The following is a 25,911-nucleotide window of genomic DNA, read 5'->3' as shown; positions in this document are numbered from 1 at the left end:
CATGTGGTGGAACGAAATTGTTTACACAGGGTCCCAGTTACATCCAACACAAGTATAAAATGTAAAAAAAAAAAACAGTAATAAGATCTAAGATATGAACTAAGAAAAACATTAACTATTATAGATATAATGTCTAACAGGAATTGGAAGACTTGGTGAAGGATAAAGAAAAGGATTTGGAGAAAGCAGAGGAAAGAGGAAATGCTCTGATCCAGAATAAGGAAGGTGAAGCCTGCTCTGTCGTAAAGGAGACCCTCAAAGGACTGAACCAGTCCTGGGCTCATTTGGACCACATGGTGAGTTTCTTCAACCACTGTTACACTGGTCTGTTAAATTTCCCCACACATCTTTACAAATGTTACTCCTTGTTCTCATCAGATAAGTCAGATGAAGTTGAGTCTGCGGTCAGTGCTGGAGCAGTGGACTCTGTACCGGCGAGCTTCAGAAGAAATAAACGGTTACCTGATGGAGGGAAGATATTCTGTGTCCAGGCTGCGACTCCTTAATGGGTCTTTAGAGGCAGTGCAGCAGCAGGTGGAAAATCTGGAGGTAAGGACTGCAGAAACTAGTTTTGCTTTTTGTTGCAGAAAAGTGGCAAAGATCTGTTTAAAAATGAACCTTTTCTGTGTGTCTGTGTCCTACAGAACTTACAGGAGGAGTTGGATAAACAGGAGAGTAGTCTGAGGAAGTTTGGATTGGTAACTCACCAACTGCTGACTGAGTGTCACCCGTCTGTAGCTGAAACACTTAACAGAGCACTTCAAGACGTTAATGTCAGGTAATCTCAAAGCTGCTTGTTTACAGGATTTTAAATGACAAATTCCTTCTAAAATGAACTTCATTGAGTACACTCTGAACTTGTGCTTTTAGACATACATGCTGCCTGTGTCTCTGTTGGGCATCACCATATTATTCTCTGATCATGTCTTTGCTGGTTTTTAGAGACTAAATATACTTATTTATACTGGATTTAGGTCCTAATTGTCAGAAAATAGTTTCTAATTCCAGATAAATTTACATTTCCAAACCCACTTACATGTGGAATTCCACAAGGGTCCATCCTCGGCCCGGCCCCTTTATTATTTTTTGGGTCCATTCTTAACAATAAGAATTGTATTAGTTTTTATGTAGGTGATCAAATTTATCTGCACTTACATATTAAAACCAAATCTTCACTGCAGCTTTTTTAAACTATTTAGTCGATATAAAAACACAGATCTTAACAAAAACAGTTCTCAACATAAACACAACAGATCATTTTATTTAAATAGCCTGACTGTTTTATGACTTTTTCTTAGGTGCTTGTCTTTCTATATTCAAGCCACTGTGAAAAACCTTGCTGTGATCTTTGACAAACGCATCAGCTCAGTCTTATTGACTTCATTCCATCGACTTCCTATTTGTTACAGGACAGTCTTTAAGATTTTAATAATAGTTTGTAAAACTTTTAAAGAGGCTGGCCCCGGTTGAGGAACTATTTATGTCACCATGCTTCAACACTCAGGTCTAATGACTAAATTCTTTTAAATGTTCCACGAACCAAACCCAAAAACAGATTAACAGATTATGATGTGAATTCTCCCATTCTGTGGAAAAACTTTACAACTCTTAAATGAACTCTTCAGACTTTTGAGGGTTTAAAAACGTATGAAGACCCACTTCTTTTTATTGACATTTGATTTAAGCACGACTTGAAACCTTGATTTTTACCACATGTGGTCAAGAAAAACAGATAATCATGTAGTTTGTTGTCTGTGTATGTGTTTTTGTCTGTTAGAAAAATATCTCATGAACCATTGTACACATTTTAATGAAACTCAGAAACTAATCATTGGATAGAAATCTGCAACTGAATAGCTTTGATATCAACTTGTTTTAAGATGGCCGCCACAGCTAATCAACATTAACCAACACAAAAATAGCAATAACTCGTACAATTTTACAGACAGAAAGTTAAAATTTGTTTCAGTAGTTGCTGAGAGTCATACCCATCATATACTATGAGAGCTAACAGATTGCTAGGTAGGACCTTTACTTAAAATGTTGCTCCAACGCAGAAGGTGATTTAAGTTCTTTAAGAAAATGCTACCTTAACTTCCCTGTTTTACTTTTGGATTTTAAATTGGAATTGTATTCAACTTTTTAAATTGTTGCATTATTTTCTTCTTTTTTTTTTACCTGTTTCATTAAATATATATATATATATATATATATATATATATATATATATACACACACATATTTAATGAGTTCTGGTTTGCTTGACCTATTTAGTGCAGCTCCTTGGTTCATGTTGTGTTCTAAGTGTGCTTTATAAATAAACTGACATTTATTTTGTAACAATTTTCTTGCTTTTAGGTGGAATCACCTTCTTGAGCAGATCTCAGAGCAGCTGAGGAGCAGTAAGACCTTGTTGGGTCTGTGGCAGCGCTACAGATCCACGTACAGCCAGTGTTTGACGGCACTTCAGAAGCAGGAAGAACGCGCTGAACGTCTGCTGAGGAGCGCCACTGACAGGGACATCACTGAGGAGGACAGCAGCACCTGGATAAAAAGCTGTGATGTAAGTAGAGTTGTCCTGTGTTTCATAATGGAAACATAATTTTCATCTTTTACATTTTTATTATCTTTAAGGATCCAAATCAGGTGTTGGATTGTTATTGGGGACTCCCTACTAAAGCAGCACCTATTATTATCCACCTAACAAGGGTTTCTTAACTTTATATCTTACTCTTCCGTCAACTTTAATGCGACCCGAACTGCAGTATGTACCCCCACAATTCTTATATCAAAACAACCGGCTCAGCACCGTGATATGTGCCATTACTTTTATTGGTGTTTCAAGTTACCATGGCGATGACATTTGCTAACAAAGAAGCCACTTTCTCATTCAAAATGTCTGACGGAGCTCAACAGCTTCTAACTGCTACAACTCAGTCATTCTTTGAGATACTGAGCTGAAATTTCTCTGATCATAGCTGAGAGCGAGTTTTCATATGTGTCCATTCCTAATGCAAATCAAAAGTTCAAGATGGCTGCCTGAGCTAAAAAGGAAATCTGCTATAAAGTAGTAAATGTAGAGATGTTGAGCTAAACATTTGTGTGGTGATAGCTGAGGATGTTTCTCATCACATACTGAATCCAAATTAAAAATCCAAGATGGCCACCAAAGTTACATTTAAATGGCTTTAACTAAGCCATTTTCACACATATAGAGTTGAAATGTGGTGTGGTTATAGTTGAAAACAGTTCCCATCACTTATTGAATCCAAATTTAAAAGATGGCCACCATAGCTTAAAATAAAAAAAGACTATAACTCGTTGATTTTTTGCCATATTAAGATGATAATTGGTATAGTGATACATGAGAGCGAACCTGAGCACACATAGTACTGTTAAATCAAAAATTTGAATTGGCAGTAGCCTGGCAGTCCTCTCCAGGAACTTTCTAGTTTCCACTTTCTGTGGCTTTCTAGGAGGTTCCTCCTGCTCGCTTTCTGAGGCGCCGTGAATAATGTGTTGTCAGCTAACCGTGCGAGTTCACAAAGACTCTGTCCTCACGAATGAAAGCCAAATTGCACCCTGTCCTTTTCTCTGCTTGAACGTAAACTCACAGGGCCTTCGAACAAAAGCCCTTTCAGAGGGGAACCTGCACAAGAAGAGACAGGCCCCTGATTTACACTACAGGGATCCCCCAGTGTCGTGCTGGGCGTGTCGGAGCATAATGTCACAGTCCGAGTTCTGTAAGCAGAGAGAATCAGTGATGCAAACGGTTGCTAGTCAGTGACAAAAGAATTTAGTGCTGCTGCAGTGGCTGCTAAAGACTGTCCCACTTTTGTTGCTTATAAAAAGCCACAAAACATGCATCATGAACTTCTAGCACACAATCAAATCTTGACAAATTCAACTCAATATATATATAAATATTGAACTTTGATCCTGATTTGTCTTCTCACAAGTTATCGTGTTTTGTTTTCTCATCAGGACTGCCTGAGTGACCAAGATTCAGTGCAGCAGGCCCTCCAGCAGCTGCAAGCAGTCGGAGAACAGCTGAGGAGCCAAGTGGACGCCTCCTCCTCTGCATCTCTCACGTCTGACCACCTGTCACTCACTCATCGCCTTGCAGCACTCGAGCACACCCTTCACAGGCAGAGAGAAGCACTGCAGGTAGGATTATTACAGATCCCACTGTATGAGGAGAGGGATGCCTTGGTAAGCTATTATCCACTTTTCTCACTCGCACTGTGTCGTTCTGTGTTCAGCTCGGATCTCAAGCCTGTGGAGGTTTCAAGGAGCAGCTGGACACGTTGATAAGTGGAGCACAGGAGGCTGAGGAAGTGCTGAAGGAGTCTGACCCGGTCGGCTCACCTGAACTCACTGTGGTCCAGTCACGTATGGAAGAACTTAAGGTTCCTAGATGTTATTTCACTCTCTGTGTTCCAACTTCATCTGTTTAGTTTAATGTCCAGTTAAATGTTTTTTACTGCTTTGTCTGCCTGACTGTTATATTGTTTTTTATAGGTGCATCTGCTGAAGCTGAGCAGTCTTTCTCCAGACCTGGAACGGGTTAACGAGTTGGCGTACAGATTACCGGTCAGCGACAAAGATGTTAAACGGCTCCAGAACCTCAACAGAGCCTGGGCCTCCCACTCTGCTCACCTCACGGAGAGGTTCAGGTGACTTCGGCCTCTGGGTTCCTCTGCTTTGAAAAATCTCTGTGAAGATTTTAAATAGGGCTGTCCCGATAAAAATGATTTCTGACCGAGTACAAATATTACAGTTTGGGTACTTGCTGATACTGAGAATAGTTAGTGAATTAGTACTTCAACATTACACAGTGACTTTAGAAACTCCTTTTTTTTTCCATTAAGAACACAGCAAACAGTCTGCTTTCTTAACTTCACCTGTGTTTCTTATAATATCTCCAAACTCTGGACATACTTTATTTTTTTCCTCAATTGCTTGTGAAGTGGAAGAGGAAATTATATCACCAAGCATAATAGTGGTATCGATCCAAAGTATCGCGGTGTTTCTATGGGTACAAGTATTTGAAGCTGGTCCCAGTACTGATATCAGTGTCAGTTTTGAGACAGTACAAATTTTAAATAGTACAAATATATATTTTAAGTCAGTTTTAGATAATAAATCTGCGTCTTCAGTTTGATGAACATTTGCAAATTAAAAATATTTTGGAGCTAATGAAATACAAAATAAATTGATATCACATCAAACAGTTTTTGCATAAGAATTTAAAATAGTAAAGTATCACTATAATGCACTGTAAATAAAATGCCTTGGGAAGTGTTTGGGTTTAATTTCATGTAAATGTTCCCGTTCTAATGTTGATTTGGTTTGTCTCCAGTAAACTGCAGTCAGTTCTGCTCCAGCAGCAGAGTTTCCTCCAGAAGTGTGAGGCCTGGATGGATTTCCTCTCTCAGACTGAACAGAAACTGGCGGCTGAGATTTCAGGCAACTACGAGAGTCTGTTGGAGCAGCAGAGAGACCACGAGGTCAGAGAGCTTCTGTGTTTCTGCGTGAGCGCTCGTACGTTCTTCACTGCCTACAGTGTTTGTGACTCTGTTCACTTGCAGCTGTTCCAGGCGGAGATGTTCAGCAGGCAGCAGGTTATTTACTCCATCATCAGCGACGGGCATCGTTTGCTGGACTTGGGACAAGTGGACGACAGGTTAACTCTCAATCCTATACATGAAATTTAATTTAAATGTGATCCGGTTGTGCTTAACTAACATGCTCTTGTTGCTCAGTGATGATTTCAGTGTGAAGCTGGCCTTGCTGAGCAATCAGTGGCAGTGTGTGGTGCGGCGGGCGCAGCAGCGGAGAGGCATCATCGACAGTCTGGTGCACCAGTGGCAGAACTACAGGGAGATGTCAGAGAAGCTGCGGCGATGGCTACAGGAGTTGAGCTGTGATCCAGACGTCCTTCAGCCAGGAGAAATGATGGCCCTGCAGCAGGCTAGAAACTTATTAGGTCAAATACAGGTACGTTGTTGTGAAACGTCCTTTATATGTTAACAGAAAATGTATTTTTAAGATTAGTTTTAAATACTGCACAGCTTTGACTTTTTTAATCTCCTGAAATAGCTTTTTAAATTTGTACCTTGATGCCATTTTTTTTTTTTTTTTGGCACTAATAAATCTTTATCTCGTCTCCAACCTTAGAGTCCCTTAGTAAACCTGAACCCGCTCTGCCCTCTGTCTCTGTCCCTGCTCCTCCAGCTGAAAGAACGAGTCCTCCAGAGGCAACAGGGCGTCTACATCCTGACTGTAGAGGCCGGCAGGAGCCTGCTGCTGTCAGCTGACGTCACGTCTGAGTCCACGCTGCAGACCGAGCTCATGGAGATACAGGAGAGGTGGAGGCACGCCCACCACCACCTGGACCAGCAGAGGAAGGAGCTGCATGGCTTGATTAAGGTCCGAACTCAGATTCTTTGTTAGTATTTAAACTTACTGCTACTGACATGCAATTTAAAGTTAAAATAAAGTACTTAAACTTCACCATGAGGCTGTGTTAGTGAATTTCCTGCTGCAGGATCTGTGCAGACGTTGCTAGCTAAGCTGTGCGTGCATTGTGCTGCAGTGTGGAGGTGCAATGAAGGGCACAGCTGAGGCCTGCCTGGTTTGCATGTAGGGCAGTAGTTATGCAACATTGCACCTGTAATCCTGACAATAAGTTATAATGCTACATTCTCGTGCCCTCATATAAACAACTAGTCATAGCTTCAGGCACTCACACACCCGAGAGTATTAAATAAAGTACTAAATTACATTTAGTACTAAAAGAGTACTAAATGAAATATATGCACAACGCTTAAAAGGTTTCAGCGCAGAAAGGCATGTTTTTTAGCAGTCATGGTCTCATTCTCTTACAGTCTCATAATGTGTCTTCAGTTCACACAAAAACGAAGCTGTTCTTTACCTTTTTATTACCATAACTCTTGCTTCAGGTTTGCCACTTTGTGAAAGTTCTAACCATGTTTGGTTTTGTCCTAAACTAGACTGTGACCGGACTCTTAAGAAGTGGCATTAATCTGCTTTATCTGGAGCCAAACCTCCTTGTTTTCTTATTTAATCTTTATAATTCATTTTGTTAGTTGATGAAATGTGCTGTGTCCTCCTTTCTCGTTGTGCTGCTTAGGAAATGGCACATTTATGGCACATTAGGTCATCTGTCTAAACCCAAAGTTTTTTTTTTTTTAAGGCATGTCGGTGACGGTGCTGCTACAGCACCAGAGATCATTTAAAGCAGCTCCTCTGCGTATAGAGACTCTGCAGGGTGTGTGTGTGTTTTCTGCTCTAATTCTTGCTCTGTGTGTGTAGAACTGGGAGCGTTGTGAGAAGGGCATCGACGTGTCTCTGGAGAAGCTGAGGGCCTTTAAAAGGAAGCTGTCCGTGCCGCTGCCTGAACATCACGAGGAGCTTCACGCAGAACAAATCAGATGCAAGGTGAGGAGACTGTAAATGCTCGGCACACACAAACAAATAATGTATTTTTTTCTTGTTGGAATTGTGAATACATTTTAAAACCATCTTTAATTTCTTATTTTCCCTTCAAAGAGCCAAACATTTTGGTAATTTTCTGAAGTGATAAAGCATCTAGATCAGAGAAAAACTTGGAGAGACTTTCAGAAAGCTTGGAAAACTACCGTATTTTTCGCTGTATAAGTCGCACCTTTTGCTTAAATAAGCATGTCCTGCAACTTATACAGCAAAGCGACTTGTTTATTTTTATTCACATATTTATAACCCGATTTTTGGCTGAGATCTGACCATTTCATTCATTCTGACATGGAAAATATTGAGCACTACCATTTTCAGCCGCTAGAGGGCCCTCGCGTAATCTGGCAAGCCAAGTGTCGCATTAATAGGTAAAAGTGGCTATTAATGAGACACTTGGCTTGCCATACCAAGCCACCTTCGTCTCGCTCTGGAACTCCTGGAGCAAACATCAAATCAGCTGCATTTCACTGCATCGCCCAGGTGAAATGCAGCTGATTTGACTGTTAAAGTGCATTTATTAAGGAAAAATTCAACTGAGACACACCTTTGCTATAATGTCAAGCAAACAAATAATTGTTTGTAGGTGTTAATCTTGTTAAATTTGGAAGGAATGCACAGCAAGTCCTCCCTCTGCGCGCTCCCTTAACTCTTGAAATGCAGCTGATTTTACCGTCTAAGTGCATTTATTAAGGAAACGTTAAACTGAGACACACCTTTGCTATAATTTTGAGCAAACAAATAATTGCTTTTAAATGTTAATTTTGTTAAATTCTTGATAAAGTACTCCTGTTCACGCTCCCGTGGCCGCCATTTGCCAGCCGATCGATTTTTGGCACAACACTGGCCCACGTTTCCAGGTGGTCAGCAGTGACACATAATAGATGCAACTTATATGGCGAAGCGACATATTTATGTTTTTTTCCACTTTATTAGACATTTTTGGACTGATGCAACTTATACGGTGGTGCGGCGTGTATGGCGGCAAATACGGTATCTGCCACTTTAAAAGATTTTAAAAAGTCTGACTCCTTAGAAGCCAAATTTGGGATGAGTCGAGACTTTTTCAAAAGACTATGGGTGCATTTTTGTCTTTCATTAGTCACATGTTCAGATTGTCTCTTTCTCTCTTTCATTCTCTGACAGACTCAGACTTGTCCTCTCGTCGCCTCTTTAATCCGACTGCAGGGACAAACAGATAAACAGACAAAAAAAAAATCTGTATCCATCTGTTTGAAATTCTGTGACCTTGCATGTTTGTTCTTCAGAATAGTTTATTTTTTTATGCAGGGACCTTGCATGCTGACGTTCATCTTATATTTTATTTTTATGATTTTTAGAATGACACCTGATAATGTAGCTATCACTGTTCAGGAATGTTTTAAATTGTCTCAGTAGGAAATTTATTCATACCGTACGAAAAAATGTCTGCTTTAGGAAAATTTTTCTAATTTTTTGTGCAAAAAATCCACATTATGGTCCCTTTCAGCTCTTGTTAAGTGCTGGACAGTAAATGCAGCACTCATATTTCATGCACGACACGTCCTCAGTATCTAGGAGAAGGAGGAGGGTTGTGTGTATGTGTGTGTGCGTGAGTGTGGCTTCAAAAAGCATCAGCTGAGGAGAGAGGGGGCAGGGAGGGAGAAACAGAGCGAGTACAGGAGAAGGCGGAAAGCATCCTTGCTGGCTGTGGGGGTGTATGCAGGCCCATGCGCATCCTTTTGTGTGCGTGTTGCGTAATGGAGACATTCTCTGGCTCCACGAATGATTACGCCAGAGCAGAGCCGTCACAGTGACGAGGCAGGAGGAGGAGATGCGAGGTTGGACGCCTCTGTTCTTTAACGCTGCCTTTACCCTTGAAAGTAGCAGCTTGATTTTCCTTGTATGTTACATGGTTTTTTTTAAATATCATTTAGTTTTCACATTTAGCAGACATTTGTTTGGCATTTTTTGTCACAGTTTCTGGTTTTGCTGCAGCTGAGCGTCAGTCGTCTTGCTCTCTCTGTCTCTCTGCTGATGGAGGACTGAATCAGCTCCCGACAGGCTGGTCTCCACCCATCAGAGCAGAGCTTCACTTGTCTCCTCTCTCGTCATGGATGTAGGAGCTGGAGAGCAGTGTGGAAGGTTGGACTGATGACCTCACTTCCTTGTTCCTGCTGAGGGATTCCTTTGAGGGCGTGGTCAGCGCTGATGACATCACAGCCTTACAGGAACGCCTGCAGCTGCTGCAGCGCCAGTGGGAGGAGGTCTGCCACCAGGTAGATACACACATTTTAGCATCTTCTAATTTGTCTTGAAATAAAATATCTACAGAAATAATAGTGTGAATGTTTATGAAGCATTCACACTATTGTGATCCGGTTTTTTTTCCGTATGTTTTTCAGCATCTTTCTCGTTCCACAATTTTTGTGCTATTTCAGCAAATCATATATCAAAATGTTCAGCTCCTTCAGGACAATCCTGCTATGACTTTTGGTATTAGTGCAACTTTAGCTTTTTAAAATATTTAGCAATGTTTCTGCCATGTTTTGTCTCATAGAAAATGAATTGAGCTCATTTTACATCCTTCAAATCTTTAAATCTGTTTACAACCTTTTACTGCTCCTTTCACATTTACCGTAGTTCTGGTTTAGCTTCTTTCAGCTTCCTTGTGCAAATTTTAACTTTTTTTCAGCTACTTTCATCTAATTTCAGCGGTTTTGTGCTACTTTCAGATTATTTCTGCTAACTACAACATTTTTGTACTTCTAACTTCTTTCTGCTAATTTTAGCTTGTTAGGCTCCTTTCAGCTTATTTCTTCTAGTTCCCACATTTTCTATTATTTCAGCTACTATTTAGCTGTTTTATGCTAATTTTAGTTTTTTCAGCTAATTGCACATTTTTGGCACTCATTTCAACTTTTTTCAGCATAATTCAACAAAATTATGCTCTCTGCACTTCCTTCTTGTAATTTCAGCTTGTTTCTGCTTTGTTAGCAACTTTTCACCTGTTTCTTTGCTAATTTCAGCTTTTTTCAGATAATTTCCACTTTTTGTGCTAATTTTTGCTTCTTTCAGCCTAATTTGGCAAACATATACTTTCAGCTTTTTTATGCTAATTTAAACGTTCTACCTTTTCAGCTCCTTTTTTTTAATTATTTTTTAGCTAATTTCAGCTGTTTTCAGATAAATTCAAGTTTTTCATGTAAATTTCTGCTACTTTCGACCCAATTAACTTCTTTCTGCTAATTCGAGCTTGTTATGTTCCCTTCAACTTTTTTCTGCTAGTTTCAGATTTTTCTGCTATTTCAGCTACCATTTAGCTGTTTTGTGCTAAATTTAGCATTTTCAACTAGTTCCACATTTTTTAGCTAATTTCAGCTCTTTCCACTTCCTCCTGGTAGTTTAAGATTTTATTTCGGTCTTTTCAGCTACTTCTCAGCTATTTTTGCTTACTTCAGCTTTTTTTTAATTAATTTAATATTTTTTGTGCTCATTTCTGTTTATTTAAACCTAATTCAGCAAATACGTGTTCTTTCTGCTTTCTTCTGCTAACTTAGGCTTGTTCTTCCATTTCAGCTCCATTTCAGCATGTTTGTGGCTAATTTCAGCTGTTTTTCCAGCAAGTTCTTCAGCAATAAGCATTCACACTGCTCTTCTGCAGGAAATGCATTTTGTCTATTGCTGTTTCTTAATATTGAGAAATAAATACAAATGAAAATCAGTTTAAATGGTGGTAAAGAAGTGTACTGTAGCAAAAAGAGTCTTACTGGTAACAACTGAGCAGATGATGTCACATGCAGGGTCAAAAATGGCTACCTTAAAGCACACAGGTGAAATTTCATAATAGAAATTATAGATAAGAAACTTCACAGCAGTTCATTGAAGTGAAGTGTCCAGGTTTCCAACAAGCACTGCAGTCCTCGCTGCTTTACTCGTGCCACCTTGACTGCAGTCTGTGCCTGCAGGGTGTAGGGGTTGAGTGGAGGGACACTTTAAACCAAGTTTAGCTCCTTCAGACGAAGGTTGTTGAAGTACACAATTTTTACATTCTAGCCAGTTCTGGAGGTTTTGCATCGTCCTTGATTTTCTTCTAATTTAAGCTCATAATCTGCATTTAAGCTATTTTTTCTTTGACATCTTAAGGGTTCTGACAACATCGATTTAAGCTTAACTTGGGTTTTCAGCTTCGTTCAAGTTTTATTCATAAATCATATTTAGAAATACTTGCCGTCAGCCAAAGCGCTGTACATAAAATACTGAGGCATGTGCAAAAGAAAGAGCATGCACAATAAATTACAGTCAACAATATTGAAAACAATGTAGCTTTTTCTCCGTCCTGTAGCATGTTAAATGGCCATTTTGACCATTGCAGATTACAACGGCTTTGTACACAAGCTGTGTTTTGTGTGTTGGAATGAGCTTTTGGTTCAAATTAAGAGTGTTTAAAGTAGTAATAAAGCTTTACTTTGTTATGGTTTATAAATGAGTTCATTTGTCATTAGCCTCCCTAATTATATCAACTAAATTTCCTGTACATTTCTTCTTGTTTGTGTTACTTTATTATTCAAACCTTCCATTTTGTATTCATCACTTTCCTTTGGCATTCTCTACAATTCTTCAAAACGTGTCTCCTGTCCAGAACCTCACCTCGTTTCCTCTTTTGTGCCCACAGGTTTTTTTGCGCCGGCAACAGGTGAGCGAGAAGCTGAACGAGTGGGCCGTTTTCAATGAGAAGAACAAGGAACTGTGCGAGTGGCTCACCCAGATGGAGAGCAGAGTCTCTCAGAATGGAGACATCAGCATTGAAGAGATGATTGAAAAGCTGCGCAAGGTCATTTCCACAAACCGTCTTCGCCTAAATTTACCTTACGACACGTACGTTGGGGGACCAAGAGGTTTTATGGCACTCGTGTTGTTTTATTGTATCAGGACTATCAAGAGGAGATCGGTGTAGCTCAGGAAAACAAGCAGCAGCTGCAAGCGATGGGTGAGCGCCTGGCCCGGGCCAGCCAAGACAGCAAGGCAGCCGAAATTCAGCACAAACTCAGCAAAGTCAGCGAGCGCTGGCAACACCTGCTGGACCTGATCGCAGCCAGGTGGGTGCAAAGGACTAATCAGACTCGTGTCAATATAAAAAGTGTTAATAGTTTATTTTACAGCAGAGCTTGGATCATGTCCTCCACAAAAAATGAGCTAAAAGCTACATTAACCCTGTTAGAGCTTAAATATATCAGATTGTTCCTGCGCTGTAACATTTAAGGCATGTCTTGGCCTTGCTCCATGACAAAGGGGGATTTTTCTTTCCCACAATGCCGCTGAGGCATTTCCTGTGTTTCTTGCTGGTGTCAGTGGGACATCCATTCACTCTGAGCGGAGACATTTCACATTTCTTCTCCACGGACTTCCTTTCTGACGTTTCTCTGGCCCTCTGGACGCACACCCACCAGAGTTGAAGCGGGTTCATAAAGTTCATGGACTTTATTCTTCGTTTCAAATAAAATAAAATAAAAATTTTGGCTGCTTCTCTGCAAAGTGACCCGACCCAAAGTTTGACTCCCAGCTGTCTGGGCTGCCCTCGTCGGCTGTCGCCCGGCTGTCGCCCTCTGGGACTGCACTGGAGGAGGAAAGAAAAGGAGGGGGTTGTTTCTGACCTCATCCAGGCAGCTGCACCTTCTTTGTCCTTTATTTCCTCCTCATTCTAAAAAAAAAAAAAGATAAGAAAAAGAGGTTGTTGCTGTGATTTATAGCCTTCTTGTCCTTTTGCCCCACTTTGTGGACACACTGTTTCTTGAATTTGAAACTTTTAAGCCGATTTGTGGGTTTAAGTGAATTCTCATGGAATAATACTTTTCTAGAAAGCGTTCTGTCGGTGCCTGTTCACCCCCCACACCCTCAGTGTGTATTTACTGCTTGATATTCTGACACAGATCTGCTCTGCAGCACATGCCTCTGACTGTATGGCTTGTTTTAGAAGGACCCACATTTGTCACACACACACAGAGGCCTGTTGGCGGGTTTCTTTTTTTAACTCTGGAGAGCTCCAGTTGACCAGTCAGAGTTTTTCCACCCCGCCTCTACCTGCTGGCCCGTCCACTCTCTGCTCACAGGCTTTAGACTGAGCCCTGAAGCTTGCACATGAAACAGAGGAGTGTCGGGACCCACGTACTTCCTGGCTTTTCCTTCGTCTTCGGAAACCCCACTCCCCCATGGTTTTGGATTTAGAAACGGACGGCATGGCGGAGTGTTCGAGCGACGAGGAGGATTATCTGCCACGCTGCGACTGCAACGTCAACAGGCAGGAGGAGTTTGATGTTTTGATGTGTCAGTGAAGGATCTGCAGCCTCCTGAAATATTCAGACTCTCAGCTTTAACCGTGCAGGGCCACAGTTTCTTAATCTCTCTAAAACAGGGCTATTCAACTGATGGCCCGTGGGCGGTTCTGGGTTTTGGTTTTGGGTTCTGTTTATTGCATATATGACTGAATGCAATAAAATAAACAAATTTAAAAGGTAATACTCGGTTTATTTACATAATGACTTTAATCGCTGGATGTCCGGCCCCTGGGCTGCTGCTTTCAGAAACTGTGGCCCCCTGAGCAGTTTAGTTGAACAGCCCTGCTCTAAACATATTACTCTATGTCTTGATTTTGTTGTTGCACCATGTGCTGCAGGGCCCAAATTATTATTTTTTTTCAGACAGTTTATCTTTGATTATTTTTTTCTTTTGGCCTCATGATATTTTCCAGCCTGGTGCGGAAGGTGTTTAGAATAATCTCCCGGTATTTAAACAAGTCTGTCGCCAGCAGAGGGGAGGTAAAAAAGCAAGAGTAAGCTCCGCTACCTGATTCCCATCAAGTCTGAGCTGCTGCGATTTACAAACGACATATGTCGGTCATTCACAGCTGGAGTTTGAAGGGATACAGATGTTTTTGAATGAAGCCGTCTACATTTTCATGCATCTTCAGCTGCAAGCTGCACTGTGAAAACCCAACACGTTCAGGGATTCTGAGCTTTAATGAGCAGCTGAGGAGTGGAGCACTGTATGCACAAGTTATTACAAGCGGTAAACGACTTCCATTGATTTAATTCAGTCTGTTTTGGTCTGTCGCAACAAAGAAAGTGCAGATTTTCATGTCGCACTCAAGGTGTTACACTGAACAAACACTTGAAATTGTTTTTGATCCATTTTGTAGGCTTTGGACTTCGCTGGTCATCATCTTAGTCAATTTATCTGATTTATTGCATCAGTATAAATGGACCTTATAAAAGCTTTCAATTCTCTTCTGTTCAGATTATTTATATGACTCCATTTCAAAAGTTATCCTATCCACATGTAATCAAGTTATAGATAAAATGTGCCTTTTTAGCTGTCTGTAGTGTTTAATACATATTTTTTGTTCTTTCATTATGTTTAATATAGCCTTTATAGTGAATAACAGTAGTATTGTTCATCTTGTTTAAAACTCTACACAAATAAACTGGAGAAACTTGTAGCTTTTTATGCATCGAACATTGATATCAGCTCTGGTTAACATTTATTTTCTCAGGGGTTAAGTTATAGTGGGATCTATGAGTAACGAGTTGTTTTGTGTGTTGACTCTAACTTTGAGTTTTTATTTTTCCTCTCCAGGGTGAAGAAGTTGCGGGAGACCCTGGTGGCGGTGCAGCAGTTAGACAAAAACATGAGCAGCCTGCGCTCTTGGCTTTCTTACATCGAGGCCGAGCTCTCCAGGCCCATCGTCTACGACACATGCAACAGCCAGGAGATTCAGAGGAAACTCAACCAACAGCAGGTGAGTCATCTCACACGCACACACGCTGACCTGGCTCACATACAAAAACACTGGCTCTTTTCACACACCAACAAAATACCTCCCTTATTCTTGGCGTTTTGCAGAAACTGATCAGTAAAAGGCAATGATGCAACTTCTAGGTAGACATTTTTTAATTAAAACAATAACAGCAGATTTGTTTTATGTGTTTGTAAATACTAAATTATAGCAGACACTGAGTGGTGACTCGTGAATTGTCTCGATGTTTGTTTACTGTAAGTGTCAGCTGAGGTCCTGCAGCCATGATGCTGCTCTAAGTCTGGACTTGTTCATGAGTCCCCACTGACCTACTTCTTCTGCAGAGGGAGAACGCTCCACGATTTAATGTTGCTTAATGAGAAGAAGGCTTTTTTTTTCTTTAGGATTAATTAGCAGCGTATAAGATCTTTATTTACCGTAGAACAAAGGGAGACGTGTGTGTGGTGCTAATCTTGAGTTAATTATTTGCATGTTTTATCAGGAGCTGCAGCGAGACATAGAGAAGCACAGCACGGGCGTGGCGTCGGTATTGAACCTGTGTGAAGTGCTGCTGCATGACTGCGACGCCTGCTCCACCGAGACGGAGTGCGACTCCATCCAGCAGGCCACCAGAGGCCTGGACCGACGCTGGAGGAACATCTGCGCCATGTCCATGGAGAGGAGACTCAAGTTAGTTCTACCTTGATCATGACATCACACAAGCTCTCAGATGTTGGCCTCTCGGATCACACTGTTGGCTGGTTCTTAAACTATCTCTCAGGTCGGAGGCAATGTGTTTGACATAATGGTACTTCATCTAGCTACCTAACGGTCACCAATGGTGTACCACAAGGCTCAGTTTTAGGTCCCACTCTTTACAATTTATATAAATAATGTAGGCTAAAACATTCCTAATGCATCCTTGCATTTCTATGCCGATGACACTGTTGTTTATTGCCGAGCTAGCACAGTTGCCAAGGTTTTCCAGCTTCTACAGTCTGCATTTGACATCATTCAGTCAGACTTATTCCATCTCAAGCTGGTGCTAAATGCTGACAAAGCCAAAGGGATGTTGATTTCCAACAGAAAGTCGGTGCCAGCAACTCTTCCTCCTATCTCATCCATGCACGGTGTTCCTATTGAGTTTGTAGATTCTTACAAATACTTGGGAATTTTGGTCGATACACATTTCTCTTTTAAACCACATATTGAAAACTTGATAAAGAAACAGAAATTAAAATTGGGTTTCTTTTTCAGAAATAGATCTTGTTTAACTCTGAGTGCCAGAAAACACCTTGTAGCTGCTACCTTCCTACCGACCATTGAGTATGGTGACATTATTTACATGAATGTCCCTGCCAGCTCCTTGCAGATGTTGAATGCTGTCTACGATGGCGTGCTAAAGTTCATAACTGCTTGTAACTACCGTACCCATTACTGCACCCTGTACTCCTTGGTCAGTTGGTCATCATTATCTACATGTAGGCTCTCACACTGGTTCATTTTCATCTATAAATCCCTCCTTGGTCTGCTGCCTTCTTATATCTCTTCCCACATGTCACACTGTCAGTGCAGTTACAACATGCGCTCTCAGGTCATCATTACCTGCAGCGTTCCCTCAGTGTGAACTGAACTTGGCAAAAAGGTATTTTCCTATTCAGCTCCTGCGACCTGGAACACCTCACAACAGGAACTGAAGTTGTCCTCCTTGATTTCTTTAAGGAGTTTCAAACATTTGATAATGTCAATAGAAAAATTAAAGCAGATATGTTCTTGTTTTTAGTGTTTCACCCTGTTTTAGACACTACTTTTATTTTAACTGCATTTTTACTGTAGTTTATTGTTGTCATTGTTTACTGTTATTGCCTGTACTTTATATGTTCTGTCTGGAACAGGTCCCTCTTGTAAGTGAGTCCCTGTGGCTCAGTGAGGCTAGCCTGTATAAGTAAAGATTGAATGAAAAAAAACTTAAATTACACAATAATCCAAACTCACAATCCTTGTCCCTTTGCAGGATTGAGGAGACGTGGAGGCTGTGGCAGAAGTTTCTGGATGATTACTGCAGGTTTGAGGAGTGGCTGAAGACCTCTGAAAAAACAGCAGCTCTGCCCAACTCCTCTGGAGTACTGTACACCGTCGCTAAAGAGGAGCTCAAGAAGTTCGAAGTATGTGTTTTTAAAGAATTGTTAAATCCGTGCGTTACGTCCACATGTACGTTGAGCAAATCATCAAAATTGTGAGTGAAGGTTTCCTGTAATCAGAGATTAAGTTGCAGGTCTAGCATTTCTTAAAGGAATGCAAATCTCCTTATGGTGACAGATGACGGATTCATGGACATTTTTGTGTTGGCCTTGGTTGCTTAGCTGTGGCGGCCATCTTGAACTGTGCTGACTACAAATGTTAGTGAGTTGTAGATGTACAACCAATGATTACTTGTTTAGAGGTTCACTAAATTCTGTCCACTTGTTCATGAGATATTTTGCTAACAGACAGACTGAGTTGACTTCAATAGTTAAAGGCTATTTTTAAACGTATCTTGAGTAATCAGTTATGGTGCTTTGCCAATGTCTCAACTCTCATCGGTTCTGCATTGCACTGCACCAGTTAAAGGCCTACCCACTGTTGGCACCCACCCCCAGTCAGCCTGGTTTATGGGTCCATCTTGTTCATGCTCTGAGGTGACAATTTTGAAATAAGCAGACAACAGCCATTGATTGGCCAGTGGAGCTTCAACACTGGACGACCCGCCCAGCAAAACTGCTAAAACTGAACCTCCATTTCTTTTCGTTCTCATGTTCAGTGTGTGTGGTTTTTTTTTTCTAGTTTCTTTTACAGAAGCTCCAAAAATGGTGCCATGCACGAATTATGAAGTCCAGACCTCCCTAACTTTACTGGATGATGTTAGGATTAAACATAAGATGGACAGCACTACAAGAAATGAGCACATTTACCGAGAGATAGCTGAGATGATGGAGCAGCTTGGCTACACCCAGACATATAAGCAGTGCCGACATAATCTAAAAGAAATGAAGTCTGGTTATAGGACGATTAAGGACCACAACGGGTGGAATGGCTCGAACACAATGACCTGTTACGATACTGCACACTTAGCATTGACGATCTCGCCCACAGAGCGGGGAAACAAGTCACAGTGGCAAATCACCTCCACCTGAGGAGAACCGATAAGATGATTTAGTGTTCAGAGTATGTGTTAGGAGTGACTCTCAGCTACTACCACACAGCATTTTAGCTCAATGTGTGTAAAAGTGACTTGGTTCTAGACATATTTGTGTTTAATTATGTCATTTAGCTGTGGCGGCCATCTTAAATTGAACTGACTCCAAAGTTGTGGATGCACATCTATTGATTATGTTCTGGTAGTTTCTGTAAAGTCCATCCTGTGGTTCGTGAGCTATTTTGCTAACACAATCGACGTATGAACACACGCCACTTTCCTCAGTGGAGGGTATAAATGTTTAGAATGTAAATTGTTGTACATGAAGTTTTCATATAATCAAAGATAAATACAAAAATGTAAAGAAGCTGTACAGCAGCAGAGACGGGACATGAACCAGAGGGGGAGAGGTGTGTCTTGGGGGGTCGGGGGGGGGGGGGTGCTCAGCTGCTGCAGTCTGTCTCTCTGAACATTCCTGCAGAGCGTATGGTCTGGACCAGCGTCACATGACGGATTTATTCACAACTTGGAAATAAAGTCCAGTTAACACTGTAAGGCTGAAAGTGTTAAAGCAGATCTAAAAAATGAATTTCTGCAGATTTCATCATCAGATTATAAGAATTTCTTTTGTAGTTTTATTTATATTAAAGCTGAAACCCACATTCTCAATGTGTGCTCTCTGTAGACTCATTATGTGTGTTTGTTTTGACTCAGGCCTTCCAGCGTCAGGTGCAGGAATGTCTGACCCAGCTGGAGCTCATCAACAAGCAGTACCGCCGCCTGGCCCGGGAGAACCGGACAGACGCTTCATGCCATCTCAAAGAAATGGTGCATGATGGGAACAGGAGGTGGGATAACCTGCAGAAAAGAGTGGCTGCCATCTTGCGCAGACTTAAGGTAGGATGGTTTCTTCAAAGTTTTGAGTTTAATCATTTTTGTTAGGGCTCTAGTAGATTAAACGTCTGCCACATGCTTTTAAAGTTTGACTTGTGTGTTTATGGGCCTGTCTTTGTTTGAACAGCACTTCATTGGTCAGAGGGAGGAGTTTGAGACGACGCGGGACAGCATCCTGGTGTGGCTCACTGAGATGGACCTGCAGTTAACCAACATCGAGCATTTTTCTGAGTGTGACGTTCAGGCCAAAATAAAACAGCTCCGGGTGAGAACAGACTCGTTTAAATATGCATGAATTGGTCCTTTTCTTCCTATATTGTCTAAATTTATATATATAATTTTATTTATTTATTTTTTGCACAGGCCTTCCAGCAGGAGATTTATCTGAACACAGCAAAAATAGAGTTGGTGTTCAGGCAGGGCGAAGCGCTGATCGAGAAGAGCGAGCCTCTGGACGCCGCTGTAATCGAGGAGGAGTTGGAGGAGCTGCAGAGATACTGTCAGGAGGTGTTCGGACGAGTGGACAGATACTACAAGAAGCTAACGCGGCTACCTGTAAGAAAAGTTACAAACGTTAAACCTCTGTCTTTTAATGAGGAAGTTCTGAAACACAGAGAACGACTTGTCCCATCTGTCCCTCGCAGCTGGTGGATGATGAGCTCGATGGTTCAGACAGAGAGCTGGACATGGAGGACAGGGGAGACCTCACTGAGATGCAGTGGGGTGAGGCCTCCTTGCCTCGGACGTCCAGCCGTCCGTCCTCAGGCGCGGCGGCGGCCATCATTCGGGCTGACCGCTCGGGTCGAGACACCCCGGCCAGCGTGGACTCCATCCCCTTAGAGTGGGACCACGACTACGACCTGAGCAGAGACCTGAGTAGAGACCTGAGCAGAGACCTGGAGAGTCCCGGAGGGCGGGGGGAGAGGAGCCGAGGGCCGGAGGACGAGTACCTGAGGACGTCAGCGGCGGTGCTCTCAGGTTGGTTCTCGCTTCGTCCACTCGCTGTTTTCCAAACTGGACTCACTTCGAAACAAACCGATTTATATTTATATATTTTATTTCTTTAAATTTTTCACTGAATTGTGCATCTAACAGGAGAGCAAGTTCAAGTTACAATCAGAAGTATTAGTACTACTGTAATACTACTAGTACTACTAGTAGTAATATACTGCTAATAAATAAATTTAAAGTGAACACAGTTGTTAATTCTTTCATTTATCTAACACAAGCCCAGATTTCCACAACGATCTGAAGAAGCAACCAAAAAGCAGAGATGCTTCTATAACGACCGCATGTTTTCACAGATTGTGAAAAGTTTTTTGGTACCACTTCACAATATGGCTCCCCTTATAGATGGCTAATAAATAGTTTATAGATAGGTTATTAATTCCTCTATAAATACTTTATAAATCAATAATAACTGCTTATTATGCATTAATTAAGACGAGAAAGAGACAAAACAGACTAGTTTGTTGCCAAATAGTGAGCCAAATCTGTTCACCTATATATTTCATCTAGAGTTGTTATATTAACCATTTCACACTAAGTTACTACCTTGTAAGCAGAAAAAAACTTTTGTAAACCTATTTCTTTAGCATATAATATTGTAGTTTATCACTGTATTACAAGCATCTACAACTAATATATCCTTAAAAAAACATTGGTTTACAAATGCTTATTGTGCTTGTAACTTAATAAGCAGTTATTATTGATTTATAAAGTGTTTATAGATGAATTAATAACATATCTATAAACTATTTATTAGCCATTTTTAAGGGGAGCCTTATTGTAAAGTGGTACCAGTTATTTTGTTATCATTTCTAAAACTCAGTGCATTTGAAATTAGTTTAGCCAGTCAATGCCAAAAAAAAAAAAAATCAATGCAAACATGCAGAATTACAACTAGATACTTTAAACTTTTCTAATATTATACCCTGCTTTACTAAATAACAATCAGTTTCAGGCACCTAATCTGTAAAGATCAAAGTTGTCTGATTCCAGTTCACCTGCAGACTCCATATTGCTTCAAGTGTAGCTACTATTGTTGGTATTTGGTTGAATTAGTTCACTTTCTGTCATTAGAAAATGGACCAAAATCTAAATTCAGAGATGGTAAAGATTCAGATTTGTGTCAGCTCATCCTGCTTTGTCACACTGACTGTCTCCATCAGGCCTCCAGTGTAAGGAGTGTATGTTGTGTGTTTCTTCCCACCCAGATGTAGTTATCCCAGAGAGCCCAGAGGCCTATATAAAACTGACCGAGAACACTTTGAAATCGTCCTCTGGTATGAAACAGCACGAGTCAGTGGAGCATGCCATCATCTTTGTGTTGTTTTTTTTTAACAGATGCTTGTTAACCACACTTTGAGTTACCCTTCACACCGGATGCTCCACCTTTTATAGCTGCATGTGAAAATGACCATATCAAAAGATGTTGCTTATTTTCCTCGTTAATTCCATCGCTAATCAAATCAGTGTGCAAAACCTTTTTCCTGTTTCCATTGTCACACTAACGCACGATGATCCAGCTTCATTTTACATCAACGGCATGCGAGCAGTAACTCCCTTCTGTAGTCACCTGAGCTGTTTGTGGTTTGGGGTGCAGGGGAGCCAGGTCAGCTGGAGGCCAGTCTGAGACAGCTGGATCAGGCTCTGGATGCAGGACGCTACCACCTCCAGCAGAGGGAGGCCGCCGCCAACCGATCCAGCCCCGACGTCGACTCCACGTACATGGGCTACGTACGTTTCCTGTCTAAAGAAGTTATTTTAAAGTAAACTTTGTTATTCTTTAATAAACACATCACCTCTCTGATCATCACAGATGCGTCTGATGGGAGACTGTCGAGGCAGCATCGATGCCGCGAAGAGAGCAGAGGAAGAGCTTACCGAAGACGAGGATGACATGACGGGTCTCACCAACCCTACCGGTACTGACGCACAGAACGCAGGTCAGTCACACACACACACACAGAACAGATTATTTGTACTATTACAATCTTTATTTATCCATCTCCTCTGGACTTTTAGGTGTGATTGAGCGCTGGGAGCTGGTCCAGGCTCAGTCTCTTAGTGAGAAGCACCGACATAAACAAAACCTGCAGCAGTGGCAGCAGCTGATTTCAGATCTGCAGACCACAAGGGCCTGGCTGGGTCAGTCAGAGGCCGAACTGAGCCGACTGCGAGGGCTGGACGCCAGCACCAACATACACAGCATCCAGCAGAGGATCAAGAAGCTCAAGGTTTGTTTAGTGTTGATCTGTTCGTGTCTGCAACAATTAAAGAACCATGGAAACCATTAAAAAAACCTTTTCATTCTTAGGAGCTTCTGCTGAAACTCAATTAAAGGTTTTTGGTTATTTGTTTTAATCTGTGGGACCTAATTTGCCATCCTCATTCACGTTTTTCTGATCTGCGTCAAAGTATCATCAGATGTACATGAAGTGGATAAAATGTTCAACTTCAGGACAAAATTTGTCCTTCAGGACACCTAAACAGAAACGTGCCAGTATCTCGTGCAATAAAGACACCAATCCTTCATCTACTGTCTGCGATTCTTTCTGCTGCTTGCTCATATGTCAGCGCCTCATCTGCTCTCAGCTTCTGTTATCTAGTAGCACCATAAATATGTCTCCACACCTCTATAAATACATCTTGCTCTGATGTCGCCTGCACTCAGGAGCTGCAGAAGGGAATGGAAGCTCACAAGTCAGAGGTCCTCTCCATAAACTTGAGCAGTGCAGATTTCCTCCAATCAGAGCCCGACTCTGAGGAGGCCTGGGAGCTGCGGGACCGGCTGAAAGAGATGAACTCGCGCTGGGATCGACTCGGCGCCTCGCTGGAGGACTGGCGGGAGGAGCTGCAGAGGGCGCTGATGCAGTGCCAGGTACTGAAAACGACACGGGCAGCAGCACGATAACTGTGGCTTGTTGTACAAAACATTTACAAGATTAACACTTAAAAACAATTATTTGTTTGCTCAAAATTATAGTAAAGGTGCGTCTCTGTTGAACTTTTCCTTGATAAATGCACTTTAATGGTCACATCAGCTGCATTTTGCCTGGGTGACACAGCTAAATGCAGTTGATTTGACATTTGCTCCAGGATTTCGGAAGCGAGATGAAGGTGGTTTGTATAGCAAGCCAGTTGTCTCATTAATAGCCACTTTTACCTATTAATGAGACACTTGGCTTGCCATATTCGTCGAGGGCCCTCTAGTGGCTGAAAATAGTAGTGTTCAATATTTTCCATGTCAGAATGAATGAAATCAGCAGATCTTAGCCAAATATTGGGTTATAAATATGGGGAAAAAACATAAATAAGTCGTTTCAGTGTATAAGTCGCAGGACTTGTAAATTTATGCAAAAATTACAACTTATACAGTGAAAAATATGGTAAATATAAATGTCTATGGCATGCAGCTGAATCAAAATGTAAATACAAGGCTGTAAAATTTCTGCAGTTGAAAAGGTTACTTATATAATCCAAGACAAAAATGTTTCTTTGCACCAAACCTTCTCAAGATGTAGCTTTTCATGACAAACACCTTTATTCATCCTCAGAACGGCTTCTTTTTTGTAATCAATATGACTAACAGGAAGTCGGTGTGTTATTGCAGGAGTTTCATGAGATGAGTCACGGCCTGCTGCTGTGGTTGGAGAACATCGACCGCAGGAGGAACGAGGTGGTGCCTGTCCCTCTGAAAGCGGACCGCGAAACGATTCGAGCTCATCACGAAACACTGACGGTGTGTTTTGTGCAGAGATGGTTTTATGTGCTGTGATGATCGTTGTTCATTCCGAGAGCCAATTTAGATCTAAATGTTGGTACTAACTTGTAACTGTGACCCGTTTCATTCTAACATCTTTATGTCTATTTTCTGCACATAAGAGAAAAAAGAAGCTAATTGTTGACCATCGTTGATCTATTCCTGTTTGTCCTCCTGCAGCAAATCAAGCGTGAGCTGCTGGACTCGCAGCAGAAAGTCTCCTCCCTGCAGGAGCTGTCGGCGCAGCTGCTGGTCAACACCAAACCTCCGGGCGAGCGCGCGCCGGCTCAGAGCACCGAGTGTCTGGAGGCCCGGGAGAAGGTCCATGTTATCTGGAACCGGCTGAGGCTTCTGCAGAGGGAGGTCAGCTCAGATCTGGAGGGGCTGAAGAGGAGACTGGAGGCTGTGGACACCCAGCAGGTCCGACGAGCGCAGGTCGACTGCAGCTTGGCCTTCTTGTTGTTGCTCTTTTCATTTCCTCATACCTGAGCTTTAAAGCTGTTGTCCATTTTCAGGGTTGCTTATCAGGACTAACCGGAAAACTAGAAATCTGTGGATCCACAAGTCCTGGAACAGAGAAGACCGTCCAAAGCCACAAACAACCGGTAATGTTATTAATCTTTAAATCCGGGAGGGAGGGGGCTTTTGTGCTCAATCGTTAAAATAATAAATCCCCTCCTAATCAGATTTTAGTAGCTATTGCCACTCCTTTATTCTTGAATGAAATGTTTTCTTTTTGCAGTCACTTTGTCAACAAGTAGAAACAAACCTGTTGCCGTGCACCCCTCCCACCTCTCTGTTTATAAAATGTTTTTGCTGACCCTCCTCCCCCTGCATTTGGCTGCTTAAAGTTACAAGAAAACCTGGCTTTTCATTTTATAGTTAATTCAATTCAGTTTATTCATATAGCACCAAGTCACAACAGAAGTCATCTCAGGGCACTGAACAGAAACATTCATATATAAAAATAATAAGGTAACATTATTTATCTGAGGAGCAGACTGCTTTGAGTTTAACTCCATCGCAGAACTCTCATCTTGAACAAGCATGAAGGCGACAGTGGAAAGGAAAAACTCCCATCATGAGGAAGAAACCTTTAGCAGAACCAGACTCGGGACAAGCGGCCATCTGCTTCGACCGGCTGGGTTTGAGAGGAACAGATACACAATGGCAGGTCAAGAATCACATGTTAAGATAGAAATAGTATCAAATGAAAAATATTCAATTTTAACAATTCATTTAAGGAAATTAGGTCAATTTGTGCTCTAGTAGTCTAAGTTTAATGCAGCATATAAAGCCAATCCTAACTATAGGATTTATCAAAAAAGAAAGTCTTTAAACTGGACATGTGTCAGCCTCACGGACAGAAACTGGAAGTTGGTTCCACAAGAGAGGAGCCTGATAACTGAAAGATCTTCCTCCCGTTCTGCTTTTGGAAACTCTAGAAACTGTGAGTAAGCCTGCAGTCTGAGAGCGAAGTGCTCTGTGAGGAAAATATGGAACAATATATATATATATATATATATATTTTCCATTTAGCCTGTATTTATCCAGGTAGTCTCATTGAGCCACGAGAACTCATTTTCAAGAGAGACCTGTTTAGGGAGCACATGGTGGGGGTTAAGGGCCTTGCTCATGGGCCCTGAGTGGGGCGAATGAGGGTGGGGGCAAGTGTGGGTGTTTCACCTACCCCACCCACAATTTTGATGTTGTCGGGGCCGGGGCATGAACCGGCGATCTTCGGATCACAGGCCCACCTCTCTAACCTCTGCGCCACCACTCCCCTATATG

At 41.6% G+C, this 25,911-nt stretch overlaps 1 protein-coding gene across 1 annotated transcript in view; it reads left to right on the top strand.

The window, feature by feature from the left end:
- Nucleotides 1–25,911, top strand: part of syne1a (spectrin repeat containing, nuclear envelope 1a) — a gene marked incomplete in the record, with an annotated part of 110,088 nt that overhangs the window by 81,550 nt on the left and 2,627 nt on the right. Inside the window, 29 exon segments of the mRNA XM_037685156.1 lie at nt 141–296; nt 379–549; nt 645–778; nt 2,359–2,563; nt 3,985–4,167; nt 4,263–4,409; nt 4,522–4,676; nt 5,363–5,510; nt 5,592–5,686; nt 5,766–6,000; nt 6,238–6,432; nt 7,339–7,464; nt 9,618–9,773; nt 12,170–12,328; nt 12,427–12,593; nt 15,127–15,289; nt 15,789–15,976; nt 17,301–17,451; nt 19,176–19,358; nt 19,483–19,620; nt 19,719–19,910; nt 20,000–20,333; nt 21,961–22,094; nt 22,177–22,303; nt 22,383–22,594; nt 23,032–23,238; nt 23,971–24,099; nt 24,301–24,555; nt 24,636–24,725. Of these exon segments, the coding sequence (XP_037541084.1) occupies nt 141–296; nt 379–549; nt 645–778; nt 2,359–2,563; nt 3,985–4,167; nt 4,263–4,409; nt 4,522–4,676; nt 5,363–5,510; nt 5,592–5,686; nt 5,766–6,000; nt 6,238–6,432; nt 7,339–7,464; nt 9,618–9,773; nt 12,170–12,328; nt 12,427–12,593; nt 15,127–15,289; nt 15,789–15,976; nt 17,301–17,451; nt 19,176–19,358; nt 19,483–19,620; nt 19,719–19,910; nt 20,000–20,333; nt 21,961–22,094; nt 22,177–22,303; nt 22,383–22,594; nt 23,032–23,238; nt 23,971–24,099; nt 24,301–24,555; nt 24,636–24,725 (4,935 nt within the window).

This window comes from Nematolebias whitei, chromosome 12 (genome assembly GCF_014905685.2).
Source record: "Nematolebias whitei isolate Nwh7 chromosome 12, NemWhi1, whole genome shotgun sequence".
Lineage (NCBI taxonomy): Eukaryota > Metazoa > Chordata > Actinopteri > Cyprinodontiformes > Rivulidae > Nematolebias > Nematolebias whitei.
The sequence above is the reverse complement of the archived record's forward strand: the minus strand, read 5'-3'. Positions and strand labels throughout refer to the sequence as shown.